At 48.4% G+C, this 24,475-nt stretch overlaps 1 protein-coding gene across 5 annotated transcripts in view; it reads right to left on the bottom strand.

The window, feature by feature from the left end:
* Positions 1-1,929: 1,929 nt before the first annotated feature.
* Positions 1,930-24,475, bottom strand: part of IRF2 (interferon regulatory factor 2) — an 80,287-nt gene continuing 57,741 nt past the window's right edge. For 4 of the 5 annotated variants that reach the window (XM_028099766.2, XM_088020909.1, XM_028099767.2 and 1 more), the window contains exons 6-9: positions 23,201-23,318; positions 11,831-11,995; positions 4,594-4,640; positions 1,930-3,282 (exon numbers count right to left, since the gene is read on the bottom strand). In XM_028099766.2, coding sequence (XP_027955567.1) covers positions 2,974-3,282; positions 4,594-4,640; positions 11,831-11,995; positions 23,201-23,318 — 639 coding nt within the window. In that variant the 3' untranslated portion in view covers positions 1,930-2,973. The remainder of the gene's footprint in view (positions 3,283-4,593; positions 4,641-11,830; positions 11,996-23,200; positions 23,319-24,475) is intronic. The other variant, XM_028099765.2, reaches the window with a different exon arrangement.

Raw genomic sequence — 24,475 nt, forward strand, 5'->3', positions numbered from 1 at the left:
GGGCTGGGTTCTCTCAGCCTTCTGACTGGGAGGAAGTGGCTGTCACTGGATTCACAGTTCACAGCTGTACCACGCTCCTGTTATCAGCGGAGAGACCTGAGTGCTGGCTACAGAGAATGGAGACGATTGTCCCAAAGGCTGTTACGTTGAACTTACTACTTACACACACACACACACACACACACACACACACACACACACACACACACACACACACACACACCCAAGCCCATCATAAAAGCGTTATCAGCTCACACAGACGCTGGCCAAATGAAGCACGTGTCCCTAGTACTTCCTTTAACTGACAACAACTAGTTCTGAGGCTTAAGTCCCTGAGATGCCCCATCTCATCTGCTTTTCTTCCTCACGTCACCCCTCAGCTTTGTAGAACTAGCTCGTTTTCCCACATTCCCGGCAAGTAACACTTAGGATGATACAGTCTTTCTCAGAAATCACTTAAACACGATTCCGTTCTCCGGGGCCTTATTGTGCATTTCTAAATCCCGAAATTTCTTTCAGCTGGTAAGGGTCTGTAAGTCTGGTCACAGCCACGGAGGTGGAGGACACAAGCCCAGGGATGGCATCTGGGACCTGCCGAGCTGCGCAAAGGCGCAGGATGCGAGCTGACTCCTCCACTTTTGGAAGAGAGAAGGGGAACCGGGACAGAAGCCACCCTTAACCCTCTGACGGCCGGGCCGCGTGACTTAGGGCCACTTTTTGTCATTATTTTTTCAACTTATTTAAAAACAGGATGATTAAATAGAAGAACTTAGAAGTCACAACAAACTGGACTCATTTATTTAGGACTCGGGAGAAGAGGAGGTCTTCACTGAAGAGCATAGTGCTTAGGAGGAGGGAGCCTCTCCTTCCTCTTTAGGACTTCTTTCACTAAGAAGGTGAGGCTTTCCAATGAAATTGAGTAAACACACAGTCAACAAAGTGCTCCGCACAGAAGAAGTCAACCATCAAGATGTGGCATTTCAACCCAACACATCAACGAGTAAAATGCTTCAGTTAATTTCTGTTCTGAGCTGGATAATTTTATGACCACTAATTATGTCTGCAGCCACACATGGAGAAAAGCATAAAAATAGCTCTCTGTCCTTTCATTGAAGGGACCTTTTCAAATATTAACTTAGCAATCTCCTCCTCAACACCCAGGGGTAGTAGATAGGCAGGTAAGTCTTCGTTTTCTGACTTTATAGATATCATGGATGCATGAGAGGTTAGTGCAGTGGCTTTTCCAAGGTCAGGGACACACCTTGAAATGACAAATGGGTGAAGGAGTCTGGAGTTCTGTCATGCAAAAGGACATGCCCTAAGTACTGAAGACAGCTTCTCTAAGGCCCCAGGTCCTGGATAGAAGACTGAGGTAGACCAGGAGCCCAACATGCATTTCCTAGTACTGAAAACATCTTGCCCACGGGCCCGGTATGTGACATAAATACAAAATTTTAGTCATATGTATAGGCCTATGGATGAGAACAGGAAAAGCACAGAGGTGGGTGGAATGTGCTCACAGTAGAGAAGGAGATAGTGGGGTGGCTTTGGACTCCCTCCGCTGTCACACCAGACTTGGCCTTCACTTGTGCCCTTGATTCTTACTACCCATGTGACCTTGAGTAAAGGCATTTTCATCTGAAGCCTCCATTTCTTCCATGTGAAATGGAGCTAAGTCCCGATCCAGGACACAACCTTGACGAGTGAAGAAGGTAGCTCATTTACACGCGCAGCTGAGCACCTGGCTCGGGGTGCGCACTCGAAAGTGGAGGCCGTTCAATCTTCAGAGTAAGACACCTCCAGGGTTTCTTGTGGTTGAAATGGGATAAAGTTTTGATCCCCAAGAAGCAATGATACTTTGCCGCCCCTGTCCCATGGTGGTACTCTCAAGTAGACACAGACAAAGTCAGGCATGATGCCCATTAAAAATTTAACTATATATCATATTCATTTATTATCAATCCACAGGATAATTTGATTGCTACATGAGCTCATAAAAGCTTTTTCACCTTTACAAAATTAAAAAAAATGTGCCACAAGGATGTAATAACAACTGCTGATAAACAAGAAAAGGAATCTTAAAATTATAAATTTGCTGTAGAAAAGATAAAAAACAATTATATTTTCTTTAGAATTTTACCTTGAATAAAATATTCCCCTGTATAAAAAATAAAAAAGCTTGCTCTGGTTAGAATTAGAATATTTTTGTCTTCAAATCTGGGAATTTGCATAATATCTCCATGATAGTTTTCCTTTGTACCGCGTGGCATTCAAGCACAGCAGATTAGATTTTCTTTTTCTTTCTTTCTTTTTTTTTTTTTAAAGCAGTCTTAAAAATGGGACATCTGTGGAGAAGTTCATTTTCTTCTTCTCCTCAGGGATGTGGAACACAGCCTTTGCGGGGAGGAAAAGGAGGAAAGGAACTGGGTGGGATGGGCCGGGAAGCGGGACAAAGGGCCGCGAAGGGGTTGGTGGGGGGCGCTGAATGTGCTGAGAAATAGAGCAAGATCACAAGAAGAAGGTCTATCTGTAAGTGCTTTAAGATAAGGTGCAGAAGCAGACTGCAACGTCGCTAGTACTGCCCTATGTACATATTCACAAGAATAAAAAATTCCAGCTAGTTCACATTTTCTCATCCGTTCTGAGGCATCCACTCCACCATGCTGGCCTTGACCACAGGCAATGCAGCACCTCGCTGCCCGTGTGAGTGTTGGTCCTATGACGTCCTTGAACTTGAGGGAGCAGCCCTGGGAGATCCAGCAGGCTCTAGAGATACGCGTCTACCAATGGGCTGGAGTCCTGAGTTAAAAAGAAGCTCCAGTACTGGAGTTGGACACAGCAATCAATGTTCTATTGTCAAGGCTTTTTCCCTTAGATTTGTCTAAAACAGGTGTCAGAGAGAAAAAATAAAATACAAACAAACAACAAAACAAAGCCAAGAAATCCCAACAACCACCAGGGGAAGTCGAAGGCTTAACAGCTCTTGACACGGGCCTGGGTGATATCTGATGTTTTTTTGATGACGCTGGCCCGAGTCTCCCGGTCCGGCCGACTGCTGCCGGGCGCTGGGGTCACGGAGGGAGGGAGGGGCAGGTCTGGTAAAGTGGGCCATGAGCTGTTGTAAGGCACCGGACAGCTCTCCTCTTTGATGGTGACCTGGAGGTCAGGTTTGTTGGAAGTAACGAAGGTCGCCATGCTGGGCAGCAGGTAGGTGCTTCGTGTCCCCATGTTGCTGAGGTACTGTTTGCCTTCAATATTCCTCTTCCGCCAGTGTGGTCGTCCCTTTCAAACAAAAGAATCAAGATATATATTTTTTTTCTTTGCCTTCGATCGAATGGCTTAAAAAAAAAAAAAAAAGATGCCTCCCACCCCCCAACTCCATTCCCACACGTTGGTGTGTTCACTGAGTTTCTGAAGAGGCGTGGAATGAACAGAAGCTTAGCGACTCGACATCCCTCAACTGAGATCCACACCCAGCTGTTCACATCCCAAGCAACGGTTTCTCTTCCCTTTTCATCAATTCCCATTTGCTACCTCCCAGAAAAATAGCCAAAACTGTTCTAGGAAGGCAGGAAAATAAAGCAGCAACTTGGTTTCTGGTTCCCCTCTCCTCTGGCCCCCCAGCCTGATCATAAGGTAGGCTTTAGGTCATCACGGCTGGTGTGTCAGAGAGTCTTGCTTCCTCACTCACGGCCCAACCCAGCCTTTTGAGTCAATCTGTGCTTTCAGAGAAAGGGAAGTGAGGAACCCAGAAGGTGAGCGCCTTTCCACTGCTTTCAAACAGGTACAGCTTAGCGCTCCAGCGTGCCAAGCAAATAGGGGGTCTCGGGGGGGGGGTGGCTTCACTCAAAGAAGGCAATGGAATTTCTGACCTTGAAGAAACAGGGTTGGAATGTCTGTGAGCATCTACACTTCCTGTCTTTTCAGAGTTCCTGGACTCCACTTGAAGTGTTTAGTATACTGGGAAATCACGAACTGAAACAACCATTAGTCAGTCAGTCAGTCAGTCGCTCTCTTTCTCTCTCAAACAGACACAAAGCCGGAGGTTACAGCCATTTCCTGCCATTGTGGGAGCCCAGCCTGGAGCGGACTGAACACACACCTAGCCCCCGGGCACGGACTACAGAGGGAGGGGACTCCAGGTAACCGTGGAGATCCTTTGGCTTAGCACTTCCTGCCGGTGACTTCCGGTCACCGCTTTTGGCCACTTGGCCCTTCTGTTTCTGCTGGTGAATTAGGACGTGCGTAGTGGTGAGAATATCAACAATTTCTGGCCTCCACCTCAGTCGCCAGTTCCTGCCGTCAGAGCCTCTTTTTCTAACGGGAACACCTTACTCTCTTTCCTCCCATTCAGCTCCCAAAGCTTAAATCTATACTTCAAAATCCAAAAGTACGGCAAATTTTCATGTTATGTATATTGGATCACACACACACACACACACACACACACACACCCACACCCACACACAAAATCCTCCAGCAGAACTCCTGATCACACTTGGAGAAACGTAACTAGCAGCAAGGAACCCGAAGGGTTGGTGGGGAACACTCCCACAGCGTCTGTTGGAGCCGAGTGGCGGCCGCCATGCTTACCTCGACGCTCTCTTCATCACTGGGCACACTATCGGTAGTTTCGCTTTCTGTTCACAGAGAGAAAAACACAGGGCTATCATTCCTGCCGCTCAAACTGTGGTGAGGCTCAGGCAGTGTTTAAAAAATATATCAGCACTTCTTTTTTTCAAAGGAGAAATGGGTCAGTGAACTCATGATCGTCACCCTCTTTGTGAGGCTCAATAAACACTTGTACTTGGGAGATGCTAGGGTGGATTTTATTTCTCTGATTTTGGCCCTTCGTCCAAGAGTCGCGGGGTAGCTCCCTCTCCAAGGGCCAGGCTGTGTTTTCTCATGGCCGCTACCTCCCAGGATTGGGGTGTTGGCCCCACGGTGCCAATCTGCTCTCTGCTCCCCGGGACCTCTGCTCACTCCTGTGCCCACGTCACCCTCTTTCCTCAGGGCTGCTCTATCCACACACCCCACTCGTGCTTTCTTCCAATCCCTGTCGATGAGTTCACTTCAGTCCCCACTCAGAGCCTTCCTGGATCACCCCCACTTACTCGGATCCCTCCTTTACCTCATATCCCTTTCATACTTATATCTTGGGTTTATAAAGTTGCATCTTCCACCCGGGTTACTGCGGTGGACAGATTCTAGGGTGGCTCCCATGATCCTCATCTCCTGGTGTTTGCTTGCTGGTTGGGACTCCCTCCTCTGCAATGTAGCTGGGACCTGCGACTTGGCTTGAAGCAACAGAACACCGTGAGCGGTGGGATGTATGCGACTATGTCAGGTAAGACCAAATCCTGTCTCGTGAGGAGACTTTCTCCCTTGCTGGCTTTGAGGAAACAAGGAGCCATGTTGGGAAGATTTGCATGAAAAAAAAACTAAGAGCTGCTTCCGGCCAACAGCCAGCAAGAAACCGAGGCTCTCAGTCTGACAACCCGCAAATAACTACATTCCACCCCAAATCCTGTGAGCTTAGACGTGGACGTCCTCCGCGACATCCCACCCTCAGACGAGCTAGCAGCCCTGGACCATGGCTTGACCACAGGTCTGTGAAGGCAATATGCTGAGCAGAGAACGCAGCTAAGCCATGCCTGCACTCCTGACCCTCAGAAACTTGGGGGGGGGGCGGGGAGGTAACAAATGTGTGTTGTCTTAAACTACTAAGGTTTGTGGTTATGTTGTGATGCAGCAATAGACAACTAATTCGCTTACCATCCTGACTCAGTCTGCCAGCTTCGAGACACAGAGCAGGTTCCCTAACTTCAGAGTGTAGTTTCCTCATCTGTAAGACGGGAGTATTGACATCTTCCCAAGAGGATTAAGTGATGAATCAGTGAGAGGATGTGTGGGAAAAGGCCTAGCACAGGGCCTGGCCCACCGTGTACACTCAATAAATGACAGCACACCTTTGTCCTGAGCTCATCGGCCTTGCTCAACAGTGGATTTGCACAACAGGCTAGATTAGCAGAGTCTAAGTCAATAGCTAGCGATCACACATCACCTGTACGTATAATACAAGATTTTTTTTAATTAAAACATTTAATTTTTAAGTTAAATTTTTTAAGTGAAATATTTTTCATCTTTTTTAAATAAAAGATTGATGGTGTGCAGCTCTTCAGTGTCCATAGCTGAAAACACAGAGGGTAGAGAAATACACTGAGCCTTAGAGAGCCCCGAGTCCGGGTCCTTCCTCTGCAGCCAAGGCCTAGCGAGCACATCATGGGGAATGTTTATAGAGAGCCGGCAACTGGGCACGCAGGCCTTGTTTAGCCCCCGCAGAAATCTTCGGTGGGAAGCAACTCCTATCGCCCCCTTTATGCAGAAGAGCTCAGGTGCTCTGGCACCTTCTACCTCTTTCCGCCCCAAACCTACGGAGCAGCTGACCTCCAGGCTCACATCTGGCTGGTGGCACAGGTGGGACCCGAGGCCTCCAGCCCAGACGGAGCCCTTTCGACCATGCAGAGCCCGAGCCTCCAGAGCAGAATCTCTATGACTTAAAGAACAAATGGATAAACTGAGCCACAGGTTCATCCCTCCAACGATGAAAGCGAGAGTGCTGACCACCCTGGGCCCGCCCTGGAGCCTTGCTCCAGTGATGTCTCCCCCGCACCCACCCCAGGGCTTCCCCGGGAGCAACCAGAGCATGGGCTGGGCCTCTCCTCTCCTCAGACGGAGCAGACTTCCCCAGAGCATCCCCAGCGGTGAGCGACGGCCGTCCAGAGAAGGCTTCGCCTGGGCTGACGACGACCCTAGCTCTCGAGGCCCACGGGCCACAGCCGCCACAAGCAAAACAAGTTAAAAAGCCTGCTCGCAGAACCCTCGTGCTGGCGCGGTATCCCAGGGAGGCAGGGATCGGTATGGCCCCTCCCAAGAAGAATGAGGAACAGAGATGTTGAGAAACCTTCCAAAGCTGTGGCCTGAGTCAGCACAGAGGAGAGAAAACACAACTGCACGTCTGACTCCGGGCTCCGAGCGCTGAGCACAACAGCTCTGCTTCCCCGCAGGGAGAGCTCCTGCAGCCCGGGCTGAAATTTCAAGATCCCCTTTCCATTTTTATGCTTAGCTTTCTCTCTGTGCTCTGAAGCCAGGGTTCCTCTTCCTCTCATATGCGTCTAGACCCTCTTTGCTCCTAATTACCTTCCATCAATACCATCATCTTCTGTTCCTTTTCCTCTTCAAACAGAAACAAACACACGCCAGAGGCATGTGGGGCAGGGCGGGGGAGGGGGCAGCTGGAAATCCATGGAAATGAGCAGTTAACACCAGGGTTCTGGGATCCTGCCCCAGCCCCAGCTGCGGGAGGGGGTGGAAGGCAGACCCTGGGCAGACTCCTTGGTAAGCCCTTGCAGAGACCGTGAACATGACCAGAATGTTCACTGCCCTCGAGGACCCAGTTTTTTTTTGTTTTGTTTTTTTTAAAGATTTTATTTATTTATTTGACAGAGAGAGAGAGAGAGAGAGAGACAGCGAGAGAGGGAACACAAGCAGGGGGAGTGGGAGAGGGAGAAGCAGGCTTCCCGTGGAGCAGGGAGCCCGATGCGGGGCTCGATCCCAGGACCCTGGGATCATGACCTGAGCCCAAGGCAGGCGCTTAACGACTGAGCCACCCAGGCATCCCGAGGACTCAGTTTTCAAAGCTTCAGGGAACCAGTCTGAGACAAGAGAAGACATACATGTTTTGAACTGACATTTTCAGCTAACGCAGATGTTCGTCGAGAGAGGGGCTTCTAAATTAAGATCACCTGCTTCTGGAGTCACTCTAAAGGCTCTCCATATTAGCAAGCTGAGATTTCTAGTTTTTATTGCTTAAAAGAATGGCCCTGAGTGCCTTTCACCTAGGAGCACAAGACGCCTCAAGCTCCGGCCGGAGGACCTGAGACCCTTCTCTCTGGAATAAGCTTGGCTCTCTCGGCTACCCCGACATCACTGGTTTGTTGGGTGCACACAGGCCCTTCTTCCTCTGTTTCCTTGGCTTTCCTTCACTGTTGCCATTCTCAAGATCCCTTTCTATTATCACAAATGAGTTCACGGCACCTGCTGCATCCAGATGAAGGCCACTGCTGAGTATCAGCCTGCACTCTTATTCCATTTTCCCTTTTGAAGAATTTAGATTTGTTTTTTTACTGGTGGTGAATACAATGGAATAAAAAAATGCCGGAGTTGCTTCGCTAGTGTGGCGTGACTAAGTGGGAAGTATCTGCAGGGCGTTACAGGTACACGAGTAGCTCATTTCAATGCTGCGGTCCCAGTTTCCCTGAAAGTGACTGTGGGAGGAATGGGGATCGACCCTGGGACGGGCTGATCTCACAGATTGTTCTAGAGAAGGCACTAGTCTTAGCTTCACGCGCCACTTCGGCCCCGTTCTTACTGTCCAACCACCTCAGGAACATTCTGGGGAGGGAGACAGGAGGCTTAATGTGAAAGTCTTTTTTTTTTTTTTTTGCATTCTGACATCCCGGTACGTTTTCCGGAAGGCTCTTGTTCAACAAGTTTTACTCATAAGATGGACAAAGATTTCCTTCCCTCGATCCTTTCCTCAACTCACTAGAAAGCGCAACCAAAAGGTTCAAATCAGAGTCTTCTTCATTTCAAAGCACTGTTACCTTCGCCCCACCCAACAAAATGCAAGCCTGCTATGGTTTCCCTGAGGACCCAAAGTCTTCAGTGCCAGTTGCTAGTCAGATGCTGACAATCTCCACTCTCTCGGTTATAACCAATTAATCCTTTCTATTACACTCTTCTCCATCCTCTTGTCCAGTCCTCCACAAAAATCCTACTATGGCTTTCTTTTACTAAACCCTCCATAACCTAATAAAATCTTGGTGCCATACATACATCAGGCAAGAGGCCACCGTACAGAAGACCTTTAAATACAAAGTGACTGTCCTCTGGAGTTTCCCAAGGTTGGGCTCTGGGATATCGCTCTGCATGATGGAAGTTCTAAGAATCCAACAAGAAATTTATATTGTCTTAAAACATCCCCTGCAAGTACATCCACTCAGGGAAACCGCCTCCTTTCTCGCTTGCCACAAAATTTAGACCATAGAGAAGATGGACTTGCAAAACGGACTGTGGTTATACTTCAGTGATCAGTCAGGGTAAAAAAAAAAAAAAAAAAAAAAATCACAAACAACAACCTCCAAATACCAGTTTCCTAAGCAAGTGAATGAAATGGTGAGAGGAAGTTGAAATTCAGTTGAATTTCAGTCCAAACAAAGGAACCTGATCACCAAAAAAAAAAAAAAAAAAAAAAAAAAAAAACCACCAACCCAGACAAGCAGCCTATCCTATTGGGGAACATAAAGTAGGAAGGGTGAACGAACTCAAAAGCTGCCTTTCCCAGCAGAATGCTATAAAATTCCTTGACTGAAAGACCTCAACCAGCCACGGTCCCTAACAGGTAAATTTCGGGTCTGTAAGCTCTGGAAAATTGGCAGTGATGAAACATCTTGGCTCCAGCCAACGAGCCTCACTCCAAAAGGTTCTGGAGAATTCAGACAATGAAAACAAGGGACAGAACCAAAGGCCAGACTGAAGAGCCAGCCTCCAACCACACTCCCTCTGCCCGTCAGCCTGGCACTGCGATCCTTCTTTGCAAACCGATGCAAATGTCCTGAAAAGGGTAATGAAATTTTCATCTCTCTCTGCACGGATCAGCTGTTCTTGGGATCCTTCTGCCGAGGCAAGATGCCACTGAGGGCAGAACAGCAAGACGACATCTTTGTGGAAGCCTCGAGAAGGCTTCAGGAAGGCTTCAACAGATAAACAGAAAAGTTTATTCTGAGGCTCCAGCCCTTAAAAAAATTAAAACAGCACATGCAACAGCATGATGCAGAAGAAAGTCACACGTTTTCAGCCATAGCTGTGTAAATATATGCAAAGTAGCCTAGTGTTATCTCAACTGTAAAATTAAGGCATAAACACGCTGCTCTGCCTCCTTTGGTGGGTCCTGGAGGTCAGGAATGTGGGTGCGTTCTGCACCCCAGAGCCCTGTGCACGTGTCCAGGGCAGCGTTACCGGGGAAGGGTTGAGCCCGGGCTGCTGGAACCAGCGACATGTAGGTGGAACCACTGTTCTTCTGCCGACACGCTGCCTTACCCACACTGGCCTTGGGTTCCTAATTTTTCAAGAGGGAATAACGATGATACCCAGGCTGACAGGGTGATTCTCCTGATGATGAAGCAAGTCAGCCGCTTCCAAGCATGGAGCACAGTTCCCAGGGCACCACAAACATGCAGCAAATAATAATTATCATCAATGGGGCCTGGCAAAGACCACCAAGGATCTCACACAGGTAGGGGCTCAATGCGTGATGACAAAACAACCCATGAGCAGCTTAGCCTCTCTGACTGATTACAAGCTTCTTGTAGCCAAGGTTCCCTCTCACTTTCCTCCTACGTTCCTGGCATAGAAGGAAGTCAGGATCTCGAGGACCCTAGGTGAAATCAGCCCATCACAAAGGTGGTATGATTCCACTCCCGGGAGTTACCCAGAGCGGCCAAATTCATGGAGGCAGAAAGAGCAGGGCGGTTGCCAGGGGCTGGGGGGGGCGGCGGGGGAGGGGAATTGGTGTTTCTCGGGGACAGAGTTTTAGTTTTGCAAGATGAGAAAGTTCTGGAGCTGGATGGTGGTGACGGTTGCATAACAAGGCGAATGCACTCACTGCCGCCAAAATGTGCACTTAAAAACAGCAAAAATGGCCAATTCTGGGCTATGTCCATTTCACCGCAATTTGAAAACATAAGCTAAAAATATAGAAAGCTGGTGTTCAGAAAACAGAAGGTTAGGTCAGTGGCTGACAATTCACAAAGAACCTGTCCTTTGAATCAACCTAATTCTAATTCTGACTGTGTGCCAGCCACTGGAGCGGCCCCCTAACTGGAGGACACTGGGGGCACATCAAGGACACTAGGGAGATTCCTGAACGGGCATTCGAGCTGACGGTAGCTCCTCGGGATACGGCCTCTGCTTTCTATTTTTAATGTCTGCAAGCAATAACATTGACTCAGAATTTATATTTCTAATTATAATCGAGTCCCCTGAAAATTAAGCAGAGATCATGGGAGAGCGTAAGACGATGTAACGGTGGTAGACAAGGGAGCCCCCACTTTGTGCTGTAAAGATGGAAGAACCACCCGAATCTGTTCTAATCCTAGGACTGTCTGGGTCAATTCCTGGGTCGTTACGGGGTCCTTCCCTGGGGAATCGTATCTGGGCTCAGGCACCTGGCCTGATTAGAAGCTCCCCTGAATTGAAAGAGACGGGGAAAATAAATGGAATCGAGTAAACATGGTGGGATGGAACGAGGCTCCGGGTCTCAAGGCTGAGTTCAAGTCCTGACCCAAACACTCACTGGCCATGTGTTGACCTAGGACATCTGCCTTCACTTCCAAAAATTCCGAAGGAGCTGGAAGGAATGGTCTTCAAGGTTCCATCCAGCTTGGTCAAACTCAGATTCCACTGAAAACACCCTTCTGGATTTCTGATAACTTGTGCAAATAAAATAGACTTTGAAGAACTACTTCTCCCAAGAAATATTGTTAGTCATGCACGAAAACGTTATGGGTGATCAAGTCAAGAAATGCTGTGGCCATGTCTTCTGAGAACACAAGTACCCAAGAAGATGTCCGTGGGGAAAATAAAGCAAGAATAATTCCTAGGACGGAGGAGAGGCTCTTTGCTGTGCAGTGAAGCGGGTGGTCCCACACTGAGGGACTGCCCCCACCCATCCTTGCTCAGCTCCAAAGGTTCCCACCTACCCTCTTACCTGCATAGGAAGACACGGGGGAAATCTGCAGAGGGTAGAGCTCACTCATGCTGACCGGCTGTTCGTCACTCTCGGTGGTCACCTCTACAACTTGGCAGATGTCCGGAGGGTTAGTGACAATCTCTTGATCCTCGATGTTGCTGTCCAGATGGGACTGTCCTACAACTTCAAAGACAAGACAGCCATCATGCACCGATGCCTGACTCACCGTTGTAGCATGCACTCTCAAGAAAGCCAACCTTTCCCAAAAGAGTTGAAGAGTCAGGAATCAGATTCTCAGTCACCACATGTCATCGGCCGTGAAACCGAAGAATGGCCTTAGCTTTGGGTCAATGTCTCCAGAGAAGCAGCTTTGCCAGGAACCTGGCTCCCCGAGGCTATTTCCAGCACGCTGGCCAATGGTGCTTACATGTGGCAATGTCCCAAACTCGATCCAGTCATAGCCAAGCCTGCAGGGCCCGAGGCTGCACCCAGAGCTAGCCCCAGGGCCACATAGACAGTGCTTCGCACTTGACCCATTTCTGTCCTCTGCTCTTGCGCCAAAGGAAGCTGCTGTACTGTTTTCCAGGTCCTGGGTCCAGAGAGACATAATCGAATCTTACTAAGGAGAAAGGACCACCAAAATCCATTCCACTGTATCATTTCCAGCTCTGGGGGCTCTGTTCATGCTCCCAGCCCTTTCCTACCCTCCAGGCAACGTGACCACGGGAGGAAATATCAGAACAACGGGGACAGAATGCTTTCCCAAGCCTCACACAGATTTGCCACACCAGCTCCCAGGACACCGAGAAGATGAATTCCCACCGCCCTGGTTCTGAATCCTGCCTCAACTTTTCATTAATTAAATTTTTTAGTTCAAATTCGTTGTAGCTTCACATACAGTTGGAAAAAATAATAGACACAGATCCTGGGTGCCCTTTACCCAGTTTCCCCCAATGGAAACATCTTGGAAAACTCTAGCACACTATCAGGATACTGACGCTGCTAACATTCTACACTCCTTGCTGTGATTTTCCCAGTCTCCCTCGTACTCCTCTGTGTGTGTGTATATGTGTGTGCCATTAGTTTTATGCAATTGTATGTCATATCTCCTGTGTTTATCTCATGTGCTCACCATATGTCATCTCATGTGTTCACCAGCGTAGTCAAAATACAGAACAGGTCCCTCATCATAAGCATCTCCTATACCCACCTCCCGTTAGCCTCTCCTCCCCACCATCTCTAACCCCTGACATCTACTCATCTGTTCCCCAGTTCCGTAATTTTTGTCCTTTCAAGGATGTTTCATGAACGAGGTCACACAGTAACCTTGTGAGAGGAGCTTTTTCACTCAGCGTAATTACCCGGAGATTCATCCACGCTGCTGTGTAATGTACATCCATACCCGGTTCCTTTCCACTGCTGAGTAATACTCCCTGGTATGGGTATACCACAGTCTGTTTAACTATGCATCCATTGAAGGACTTCTGGGTTGTTTCCGTTCTTTGGCTATTACAAACAAGGCTGCCAAGAACATTTGTGTACAGGGTTTGTATAAATGTAAGTTTCCATTTCCCTGGGATAAACGCCCAAGAGTGCAATTGCTGGACCACATGGTAACTTCATGTTCCATTTTACAAGAAACTGCCAAACTACTGCTTGGCATGGCTACACTGCTTCACATTCCCAGCAATGTATGGATGACCTAATTCAGGCACATTCTCACCAGCTTTTGGTGTTGTCGCTATTTTCCTACTTCAGCCACTCAGAAAGGGGTGTACCGGTATCTCCTTGTGGTTTTAATCTGAATGCTCCTAACGCCCTCCCCTGCTTTTAAACAGAACTGACCTTATGCTTCTGTTGGCAATTGACTGAAAGAAGTATCCCTGAAAACTGGCATCGATAAACAAATGGAAACAACAAAGGAATAACAATGTTTTCCCAAGGGCCTCAAAATATTTTGCCACCATAATCAACATTTTACTCATGCCTGTGCACGTTAGTTTAACACTGCCGCCCAGGACAATGACAGGCAAGCCGCCCCAATCCTTTTATCAGTTAAGAAGCTCAGGCACAGAGAGGTAGATTAATTTCCCCAAAGTCACACAGTTCAGGTTCTGTGCAGGGCTCCCCGTCCCTCACGTTTTCTCGACCGTCAGTTTAGGCAAAAAGGCCATCGCGTCCCGATCTTCTTGAGAAGTTTGCCACCCTGGGCAAGTTCTTGTCTTAACTGCTCAGCATTTTAATTGCTCCAGTATTTTTGTTTACAAATGAGTTCCTGTTTTAATTACTTTTTGGAGAGAGACGAAATGACCAGCACGAGGTAGAGAAAACATGACCTGATTCTATTCAGAGAAGGCTTGAGAGGGGAGTGAGAATTCTGGAGTTCTGGAATGAAGCGAGGGAAGGCACCCAAGAGGCTGGGGGAAGGAGATGTGGGGATGTGATAACCATCCAGAAAGCCACAGCATTCAGAGAGGAAGGGAAACGGAATGTTGTTTAGGTTCTCCTGGAGGGGATAAAATTAAAGAAGAGGAAGGCAGGCTATATATGGCAGGCAGACTCCCAAATTCTTATTTTATCCTCTGGACTATCCTATTTGAGCATGAAGAGCATCAATGATGCCTTTCACCAGACACAGACGGAGCGCCGACACTGACCTCTCCCAAGTCTCCTCTGCCTCTTCTCTCACGGAAGATAAAATGGCAGGAAAACAAGATTTCCCAAATCCTAAAAGCAGTTGGCAGAGAGAAACCAAACGGGGTGCGCGTGCACATGCACATGCGTGTGTCTGAGGAGGGGCTGGCTATAAGCAATACCCTGCCCACTAAGGCAGTTAAGGTCTTCTATAAATGCCGACTTAAATCGAAGCCACTCTAACTTCCAGTACTCCAAAGTCCAACTCTCTTTTGCCCTGTCGTTCCAAGTAGACAGCAAGTGAGCTGGGAGTACACCTGATGGCAGCAACTCAAATGTCTTCCTCTCCCAACAGCCCCTTGCTCTGACCAGGAATTCTCCCCCTCGCTGCTTTTCCCCCAAAATGCCCAGCTGAGTCGGTCATTCAACTCACGGAAGCACCTACTTTGTAGGTAGGTGTGCTTACTGAGCACCTACTTTGTAAGAGACGTTGTTGTCAAGTACGAGGAGGGGCAGAGCACGAACAATCCAGGCAAGGGCCCGGTTTGTGAGAACTCTGGGAGGGCTCCGGGCCAGCACAGAATGCTCTAGAGGTTAAGTTTAGGGCAGTTGTGAAAAGAAAAAGAAGGGAAGGGGGCCGGGGAGAGGCCATAGGAAAAGAGTTGAGAAAGTGGAGTAATTTTTTCCAGTCCGAGGAATCAAAGGCTTCATTGAGGCAGTAACACATGGTTGGAAGGGGAGGGTGAGCAAGGGGCAGTGTTCAGAATGCCTCCGTCTTTCTGAGCCTTCTCCTGGCCACCCCAGAACAGACGGTCCTCTCCTTCCAGAGCGCCTCTCCCTCACTGTCCCCACTGCTCGGCCAAAACTACAACGTGACACAACCCTGTCCCACTTCCTGACTTTCTGCCTCGTATCGCAGGTTAATTCTATGTATCTCCCTTTAACTTTTTATTTGCGTGCCTCCTCTCCCAACCAAGTGGTGGCTCCCGAGAAGAGTTGGGAACTGGGATTAGAACCTCCTGTACCAAATCCCAGCACAGGCTCATGGCTTACGCCCGCGGGCAGCTCCATGGAGCTCTGCTAAACAAACCGACGAGTGGACAGACCGAGGCCCACCGACCAGAGCCAGAGTCCCGCAGGAGATCACAACCACCTGGAAACACCGCGTGTGACAGTGAATGCTTCCTAGCAAATTTCAAGACTTCTGGCAAGGGGGCTTTTCAGAACCTAGATGAAGTGATGGAGACAGAGGGGGCCGTAGTTGCCCGAAGCTGGGGGTAAGGGGAGGAAATGTTTGGGGTTGATAAAATGTCCTGGGTCTTGAATATAGTGGTGGTTGCACACGCTTCTGTCAAAACTCACAGAACTGTACACAAAAAGGGGTTCATTTTAGGGCGCCTGGGTGGCTCAGTTGGTTAAGCGACTGCCTTCGACTCAGGTCATGATCCCGGAGTCCCGGGATCGAGTCCCACATCAGGGTCCCTGCTCAGCGAGGAGCCTGCTTCTCCCTCTGACCCTCCCCCCTCACATGTACTCTCTCTCTCTCATTCTCACTCTCTCAAATAAATAAATAAATCTTTGAAAAAAAGGGGGTTCATTTTATGCTATTTCACTTAACATCTGAACAACACCGGGGGCCCAACTCACAAGCTGCAAGCCCAAAGGAGAAGGAAGGAATGTCCAACGTCTGGGATGTTTTCTCTGCATGTGCTTTAGGCACTAGCCCTAATCAACTGACTGATCTCTCTCTCACTCAGGAGTTCCCTGAACCACCAGCCTTTGTCCCAAGTGACGACATGGACAGTAACACTGACTCCTGACAGTCAAAAAGACACTCACATAGCAAACTGTTAGCAATCTGCTACAACGAATCAAGTCAGAAGTGATACCATGCAGGGCGCCCGGGTGGCTCAGTTGGTTAAGCGTCTGCCTTCGGCTCAGGTCATGATCCCGGGGTCCTGGGATCGAGCCCCGCATCGGGCTCCCTGCTCAGCGGGGAGGCTGCTTCTCCCTCTGCCTCTGCCTCTGCCTGCCGCCCCCCTGCTTGTGCTGTCTTTCTCTCTCCCTCCTTCTCAAATAAATAAATCAACTCTTTAAAAAAAAAAATTGCCACCGCGTGGGGCACCCGAGTACCCTGACATAAATAAGAGTAACAAAAACAAACACTTCCTGAGCACTTACCTTTGCCTTTCCCACTCAGCCCTGACCTCCCACCTGGAAGACTCCATGACCCCATGAGGAAGGTATAATTATCGTCCCCATTCTAGACATGAGGAAAGGCATCGTGGAGAGTTAAATATTAATTCAAGGTCAGACGGCCAGTAAGTGGCAGAACCAGGAGTCAAATTCCACTCTCTCTGACCCCGAGGCTCAACTCAAATACTCTGCAGGGCGGTCTCCCCAACCGAAAGAGCTCATCAAGTTCCCACTGGGCTGCTCCTGGCTTTCTAAGCCCATCTGAGGATAAAAACTTAGGAATTTCACCTTACTGAGACTCTGGGCTCATAACCAGTAGTGAAATTGCTTTTCAGCAGCTCTATACTTGGGTGCCAAGGATATTCTCCAATGGTTAGAGGGGCTAGGAATCCACTAAGCTTCTCCAGCACATCAGGTCAGCCCATCAGGAAAAAAGTCACCCACAGGAATGTAATTTTATCTGGACCTAGTTGCTAAGAATTGCAACAATATTATTCATGGCCGCTTACTGATGAACCAGTTTGGTTCCTTAAAAGGTCATTCTAACTTTATTAACAATTGCTGATTTAATGTAGGCCTCCACCTGAGAAAGCAGTTGCCCCCATGCTTCCCAGAAATCTCTTAAGAGCAGAGACTATTAGAACTGAAAACAAGGGGCTCTGGAAGGGGAGTGGGGTGGTCCTACCACTTTATAGCTAAAGGATGCTGGAAACCCAGAGAGGCCAGATAGACTGCCAAGGTCACCCGGTGGCTGTAGGGTTGAGCATAAAGCTTATCAGCGGGCATAGAAAATCAGGCTATCCACGGTACTAAGGAGAGAAGTTTCTTCTTGATCCTATCCAAAAGTTCGAGAATTGAAATTGTTAATATTAGCGCTGATGGAGGCTACCTTCCTTACTCAAATACATTTTAATACGATTTTGATAACATCATAATCATAATATTACTTTACCACCCTCTAACTACACAGTGATTTTTCCATTAGGCTCATTTTGTGCTCCCAACAACCCTGGGAGGTAGACAGGATCAGAATTATTATTATTTCCATTTTATATTTCAGGAAATCGAGTCTCAGAGAGGCTAGGGAGTTTGCCCAAGGTCATGTGGTAAGCAAAGAAGCTGCAGAAGTAGGTCTAGAACCTACGTCTTTTAACTTCTAATCTGTGTGCTTTTTATTTATTTATTTTTAAATAAAATGCAGCCATGATTTGGGAGAGATGCCCAAAAGCAATGGTGGGAAAGACGGCGAAAGACGGTCACCGTGGGGTTAATGATTTCAGAGAATGGACTTGTGTCCTTGCACGGGCCAGATCGCCCCAGCTGCAGCCTGTGCCTACCTCGACAGGCTGCTGTATGTCAGGGCAAAGCAGGAATGTGACTGGGGCAGTATATCCTCTTCACTCCCACGAGAAAACAGTGCCACGTGCCACCGTAATGGGGAGCAAATTATCTGCCCCAATAAAATCTCAGTCCAGTTAATCAATACATCTCAAGGGTGGATGGTCTGGGAGCAGAGATGCGGGTGAGACTTCTTGGGGTGGCAGCTTACACTTCCCAGCAGAGCTACCAAACGTCCATGTCTTTCTGTGCTGTGTGGATGAGCCCTCACGGCCGCTCCGCAAGGGCAACACGCACAGCCCACCTCGCTTTCTGGAAGGATAGGCCCATGGAAGTCAAAATGTTCAGAATAATTCAAGTTCAAAAACAAATCTAAAAGAGGTCGGCAGGGACCAGGTAGCGGGACTCTGGGGGACACAAGAGAGACTCAGGTCTTCGATCTAGGGGCAATGTGACATGATGGTGAGAATGGCATTTAAAAAAAAAAATCCTGGGGCGCCTGGGTGGCTCGGTTGGTTAAGTGTCTATCTCTGGCTCAGGCTGTGATCTCAGAGTCCTGGGATCAAGCCCCGCCTCGGGCTCCCCGCTCAGCGGGGAGCCTGCCCCTCCCTCCCTTTGCCCCTCCCACTGCTCGTGCTCTCACTCTCTCTCCGATAAATAAGTAAAATCTTTTAAAAAAATTTTTAAAAATTAAAAGTTAAAAAAAAAAAATCCCTCCATGTGGAGAATGAATGGGGAGGGGGCAGAATGGGGGGAGAGCCCTGGCAAGAGTGAAGGTGACTGGGGGTAATATCAGAAAGAGAAAGAAGGGGCTAGATTTGAGAACTATGAGGGGAGACAGAAGGAGCTGATGGTTAATTATAAATGAGGTGGTGGCAAGGGAGAGCGGAAGTGAGAAATCTATAGCCTCATAAAAAAAGATGGCAGGCTTCTTGGGCAAACAAAACCTTCTCTAGGTTGAAAGGCAATAGCCAAACTACTACCAAGGCTCGTGCTGGCGCATGGCAACTGAGAGGATCCCATGCAGTCTCACCTCGGTGACCAGGCTTCCCCAGGTCCGGTCCCCTGAAGAAAAATACGGTGCACTATCGGCTCTAGGTCTGGGTATGTTGTGACATTTGGGTTTCCCATCTCACATGGAGTTTCATATCGCTCAGAGTTTTCTAGGAGTTCTGGTAAAATTGGACGCTTTGTCTCCAGACAGGTGAAGAGCTCAGCCCTCCCCGAAGAAGGCACGAGGCACGGCACACAACCCACCGAGAAGGAGCACGGAAGACCTTCACTCCCTCCCCCTAAATGAGGGGGGGGCCTTCCATCTAAAGATCCACCTCAAGCTATTATTTATCTTGTAAAGGGATTTTTTTTTTTTTTTTACATCTTAAGCACCAGGAAAAAGAGCAAAAAAAAAAAGAGTGAACAAAGGGGCTGGAAAAAGATGAAGACACAGTTCTACAGCCTAGCGTCACACTTCTGGCCATCCTCAAATCATTATGAATTCGGGTGTCAGAGGCTGCCAACCTTGAGTCATTACCACGAGGGCCCTCGTGGGGACCCGAAGGTGGTCTCTACATTGTGAATCTGTTCTCTTTGCAGCTGCAAGTCCTCCCTGGTGATACGTGAGTTTCTAAGCTTGTCTAAAAGAGCCACTCAAGCTTTACTTTTCAAGTCAGTCAAATTTGGAAGTCATTACCAAAAAAAAAAAAAAAAAGTACATCCTATAAGGTGCATTGTGGGCAGACAAAATCCAAATTGCGTTATTTCCTAATGGCTATATGTCTAATCACTAAGGATTGCTTGCTTGACCTGGGAATGATGAATAGCCTCCCTGTTCCACAGCAATCTTTGCTTTCTTGAAGGGTGGGGTTACCTTTTATCGAGAAACACAATGGGGTTATAAAGCACTGCCTAGGCAAGTCAGACAGAGCGTCCGCACCTGCAAACTTTTTACACTGGCCTGGAGATGGTTTCAATACGGCTCAGCAAAAGCACGCTAACCTGGGCAAGATGCCAACAGGCTATTGTCAGAACAATTCAACATGTTGCTGGCGTCTTCCGCTTCCTCAAAACAGAAGTCACCACACGCAAAAAAGAATTCAATGCTAAAGACAAGTAAAAATAAAAATAAGGAGTTTTCTTTTTCTTTTTTTTCTGCCACCCTTCAAAGCAAAGCAGGGTTAGGTCTTTGGGCGTGCTCACCTGGGCCATTTAATCATCCAGGAGAGACAGAACATTCGAAGACACATCTTAAGTGCTGAGACACCGCGCTCCTTTTCGGGGGTCTCAGCACAACTGGCTCAATTGGAAAGTGCGTTGAGCTGTTAAGGACAAGGCGACAGCAAGACCAGCGGCCAGCCCGCCGACAGCCACAGGTGTGTGCCTGTGTGCGCGTGTTCCCGCTGCATCATTCGTGGCAAGGATAAAAGTAAACCACGGCAGCCATCAAGCAAGAGTTCCCGGGTCGGGGCCGCTGTTTTGTCCACTTACTGGATTCCCGGTTTCGTCCACTTACTGGATTCACTCACAATAGCGTCCACCCCCCCTGGAACAAAAAGGTACTGGGCAGCTGGCCTCTGCTGAATTAACTTACGGATTTCCAATCCATTTCCCTCGCTAAGAACCGACAGACCATGTGAAAAACTGCTACCATACAAGACACCCATTTCAGTTCCCAATTTCAATCTTATCCACATATATGCTTCTAAAAGCAGAAAGAAAAACACCTGGAAGCTTTCTTCTTGGTGCCTGAAGACGAAACTGGACTGAACTCCGGGCTCAGAGACGCATGAACTGAAAGCAAGAAATGGTGTCATTTTTAAAAGGACGAGAGAGAATCTCTCAAATTCCACCGTGGCCTTGGAGTCAGAATCCCTGTGTTTCTCACCTCTGTCCACGAATCACAGGGGCTGGGGATGGCTAATTAATGGTCACGGTGGGAGTGAAGACAAAAGCTCTATGAAGGGTTTAAAATCCAAGGCAGTGCTACTGTTAACAATGATCACCAATTACCCCCTTCTTTAAAATACTTGCATGGATCCACCTGGGGTATTATTATATACCTTTGTAAGGGCCACCAACTAATTAGAGATATTCAAACTCCTTTTATGCCCTCCATTATTATTTTATTATTAGGCCAAGGAAGAGACTCATTTAATCCAGCAGGTGATTTTCTAACCAAACTGGGCATCTGTCTTTGCCCCGGAGGTTAAGGACTCATTAAATTAGCACCAACCCCAATAGCAGCAATCATACCAAAGGGCGAAGAACAATCAACCTGACAGAGAATTTACATGCCAAAGACTCAACCAGATGTGTTTAAAAAAAAAAAAAAAAAGGTAAAGAAAACTCTGTACTACTGTGACTTCTGTTCGCCATTGTATCCGAGGCTGAAGTCACCTCATACATGAAGGAGAGCTCAAAACCAACCAGCTCACTCAACAGAGCTGAATCTTAAGAAAAGGTGCCTGGAATCTTGGCAAACATTTTCTTTTCTTTTCTTTTTTTTTTTTTTTTACAGGGCTGAACGGGCAAGGCTTTCCAGAGGCCGCCCGCTGAGGAGAGGGAGACAGATGAGAACACAGGAGGGGAGCGCTGGTCAGGTGAGGCCTCACTCCCCAGCGGAAGTGAGAAGACACTGTGTCTCTGAGACCTCTGCTACACCGAGGGGAGCGCGGCCTGGCAGCCATAGGCCCTCATCCTTCCCTCACACTGCCCTCTGCCAAAGCCCTCAGCGTTCAGGGGAGTCCCCGCGTACATCAGCCTACTTCCCAACTCCAAAACCCAGGGGAAGAGGGCCCGGGGCCCTGACATTTGTAGCATGTGCGGCCTCCTGTCCATACTCAGCCAAGGGTCCGGAAGTGAAGGCATCTGGACAGGAGGTTGGCTCTCCTAGTTCTACGTGATCTCGCTGGTTCTTACCAGCATCAGAAGCCCTGACAGTCTGCAGAATGGAGGAAAGTTTAATGGACCACAAGGAGCCCAAGGGCCAAGCCTGGTTCTGGATTCGGGGGCTGGAGCTGGAAGACAAGCTCACTGCAGAGCCTCCACCATCCACTCAGCGCCGTGGCCCAGTGGGATCCAGCTGAGATGAAATTCACTCTGGTCCCCCTCCTGCCTAAAACCCTCCAAGGGGTGGGGTGTACATCGTGTGTGTGTGTGTGTGTGTGTGTGTGTGTGTGTGTGTGTGTGTGTGTGTGTGTGTGTGTAAAACAGCTGTGCACTTGCCTGTCTCTCATACTTCAACAAAAAAAAATTTTTTTTGCAACATACCCTCCAGCAGCAGTTCGGGAATAAAACCCAATGTCCTTTCCCATGGCTGGAAAAGTCCCCAGCACCCCACTTTCCACCCCTCTCTGACAGACCCTTGTGCCCTCTCCCCAGGCTCACCCCCACTCTGGACCTCCTCAGCCCTCCAGGCGGGTTCCTACGTGGGGCTCCACGTCTGGCAGTCCCGGGGCTCCCCCTCACCCACCCACTTAGGAGGAAATGCCACTCCTTCCAGAAGCTTCCAGAAGCCTCCCATCTAAATCTGGCCCCAGATATTCTCCCTTGTTCTTTTCTTTGCAGCATTTTCCACACATGCTAGCACTGTAGTTACCTGTGGCCGTATTTGTTTACTGTCTCCTTCCACGAACTAGGAACTGTCTCCTTCCACGGAACTAGGGATGGGGACTGCCCTGTGCCCCAACCTATTACTAGCACTGAGTCTGGTCTGTGGACGGTGCTCAAGAATCTTTGTGGAATCAAAGCATGCTGTTTGGCCACAGGTCCCTGGGCCTCAGTTCCTTCATTTGTAAGATGAGCACCAGTTTTGTGGCAGGTTATGCCACGGGCCACGTTCTGAAAGGACCCGCGAGGACAGTCTTCCCTCTCCTTATTCCCCAGTTCGAAGAATAACACTTTTGTCCATGTGACCGCTCCCTGAAAGATGGAGAAACGCTAATCACGAGCCACTGGGGGGAGAAAACCCATTTCATCTACTTGAGTCTCCTGGGAAGTCGCTCTTGGACTATTATCTTGAGGCTGACCCATCAAAAGTTCCTTTCTCTGCTCCTCAAAGGCCTTTATTCTTCAGCCCTGAAACTTGGGGGCTGGAACTTTGCATGTTGAGATGGTTCCAAGATCTCCTCCCACTGACTACGTTATTTCAAATCACGTTTCACAAATTTTAGACCCCAGGGGGCTGCTTGCGTAGATAAAAAATGAGATGTCAAAACAGTTTACCTATGATGTTCACCGTACTATCCACTTCATTTTTTATAGCTGAAGTCAGGACGGCATACTCAGGAGAAAGATCACTTACTCCATTACTAAGCCCCAAAGATGACTCAACTGGTTCTTGCTAGGAAGAAGAAAAGAAAAAAGAATTGAGAACACTTCCTTTCCCCTCCTTTTTCTTAGCTTAAATTCTATCCTCTGTCTCCTTTTATTTATTTATTTATTTATTTTTACTGCTAGGGTCATGTTCATCCCCTGAATGCATTCCCTACTAATTTAAATCAGCCTGAAGCTAAAGCAGCACATTTCTGCACGGATAATATACTGCCAGGTATTTGCCTACTTTCATTTTCCTTTGAGGAAAGGGTAGGAGCACATCTGGTTTGCTTTTATGAAAGGCTTACACCTGTAGGCGATAGTTTGGGGGTTCAGCAGGGCTGCATAACTGTCTGTGGAAAGAACCGTGTGCCCAGTTTCTAGTTCTTCCTTCCCCGAGGGAGGGAGTGCTCAGAAGGGTCAACTCCTGGCTTCCTAAGGAAGGACTCACGCCACTTCCTTTACAATGATTTCTGAGGAAAAGGTCTGCCTCCCCCACTGGGCCAAGAACAGGAAGCCAGGGGACTTTCCTCCTGAAGAGAATGATTTCTCCTCAGATAAGGTTTGCCCTGGACCCTGGCCACCTGAGCACCTGTCACTGGGCAGGTGGCCGGTAACAAGGGCCAGACTGTGGAGAAGGCCACCTCCCCCGGTGGAGTCCAGCTGGGCAATCCCACACCCATGGCTTCACACAAATGTCTTTCGAGCGTCTGAATGTCCCAGATAGGCCGAGGGGCTACTCGTTCATGCTAATGAAATGATGCATCAAGTTCCTCGTCCTTAGTGTGGCTCTCACTTCTGCTTTATTCAAGTGCCCTGGAACCCTCCAACCTCTGAGAGAGCCAACCGACTCTGGGGGAGCCAGTCCTGAGGTACACATTGACTTTCAGCATGTTGATGAGAGAGCTTTTCCTCAAGGTAAGATTGCATCTGCGTCTAGGATAGCAATCGAGTCAGACAAAAAAAGCCACACAGGACAGCCCCTTTGGGAAACCAAGATGGAGAGTGGGGGCAGAAAAGAACACAGGACGGGAACAGAAGATCATTAGAGGTAGATATGCCTGTGCTTTGAAAAGTCCAGAGTGGTGGGCATCTCTAAGGCATGCAGGGTGTTCTTATCAGTTTATTTATGTGCTACCTGTAATCAGTGATGAGCCCCCTCCCCTCCACCCAAAATCTTAGGGA

This window comes from Eumetopias jubatus, unplaced genomic scaffold (assembly GCF_037043125.1).
Source record: "Eumetopias jubatus isolate StellerSeaLion01/CBP00866 unplaced genomic scaffold, mEumJub1_p1.0 scaffold_2, whole genome shotgun sequence".
Lineage (NCBI taxonomy): Eukaryota > Metazoa > Chordata > Mammalia > Carnivora > Otariidae > Eumetopias > Eumetopias jubatus.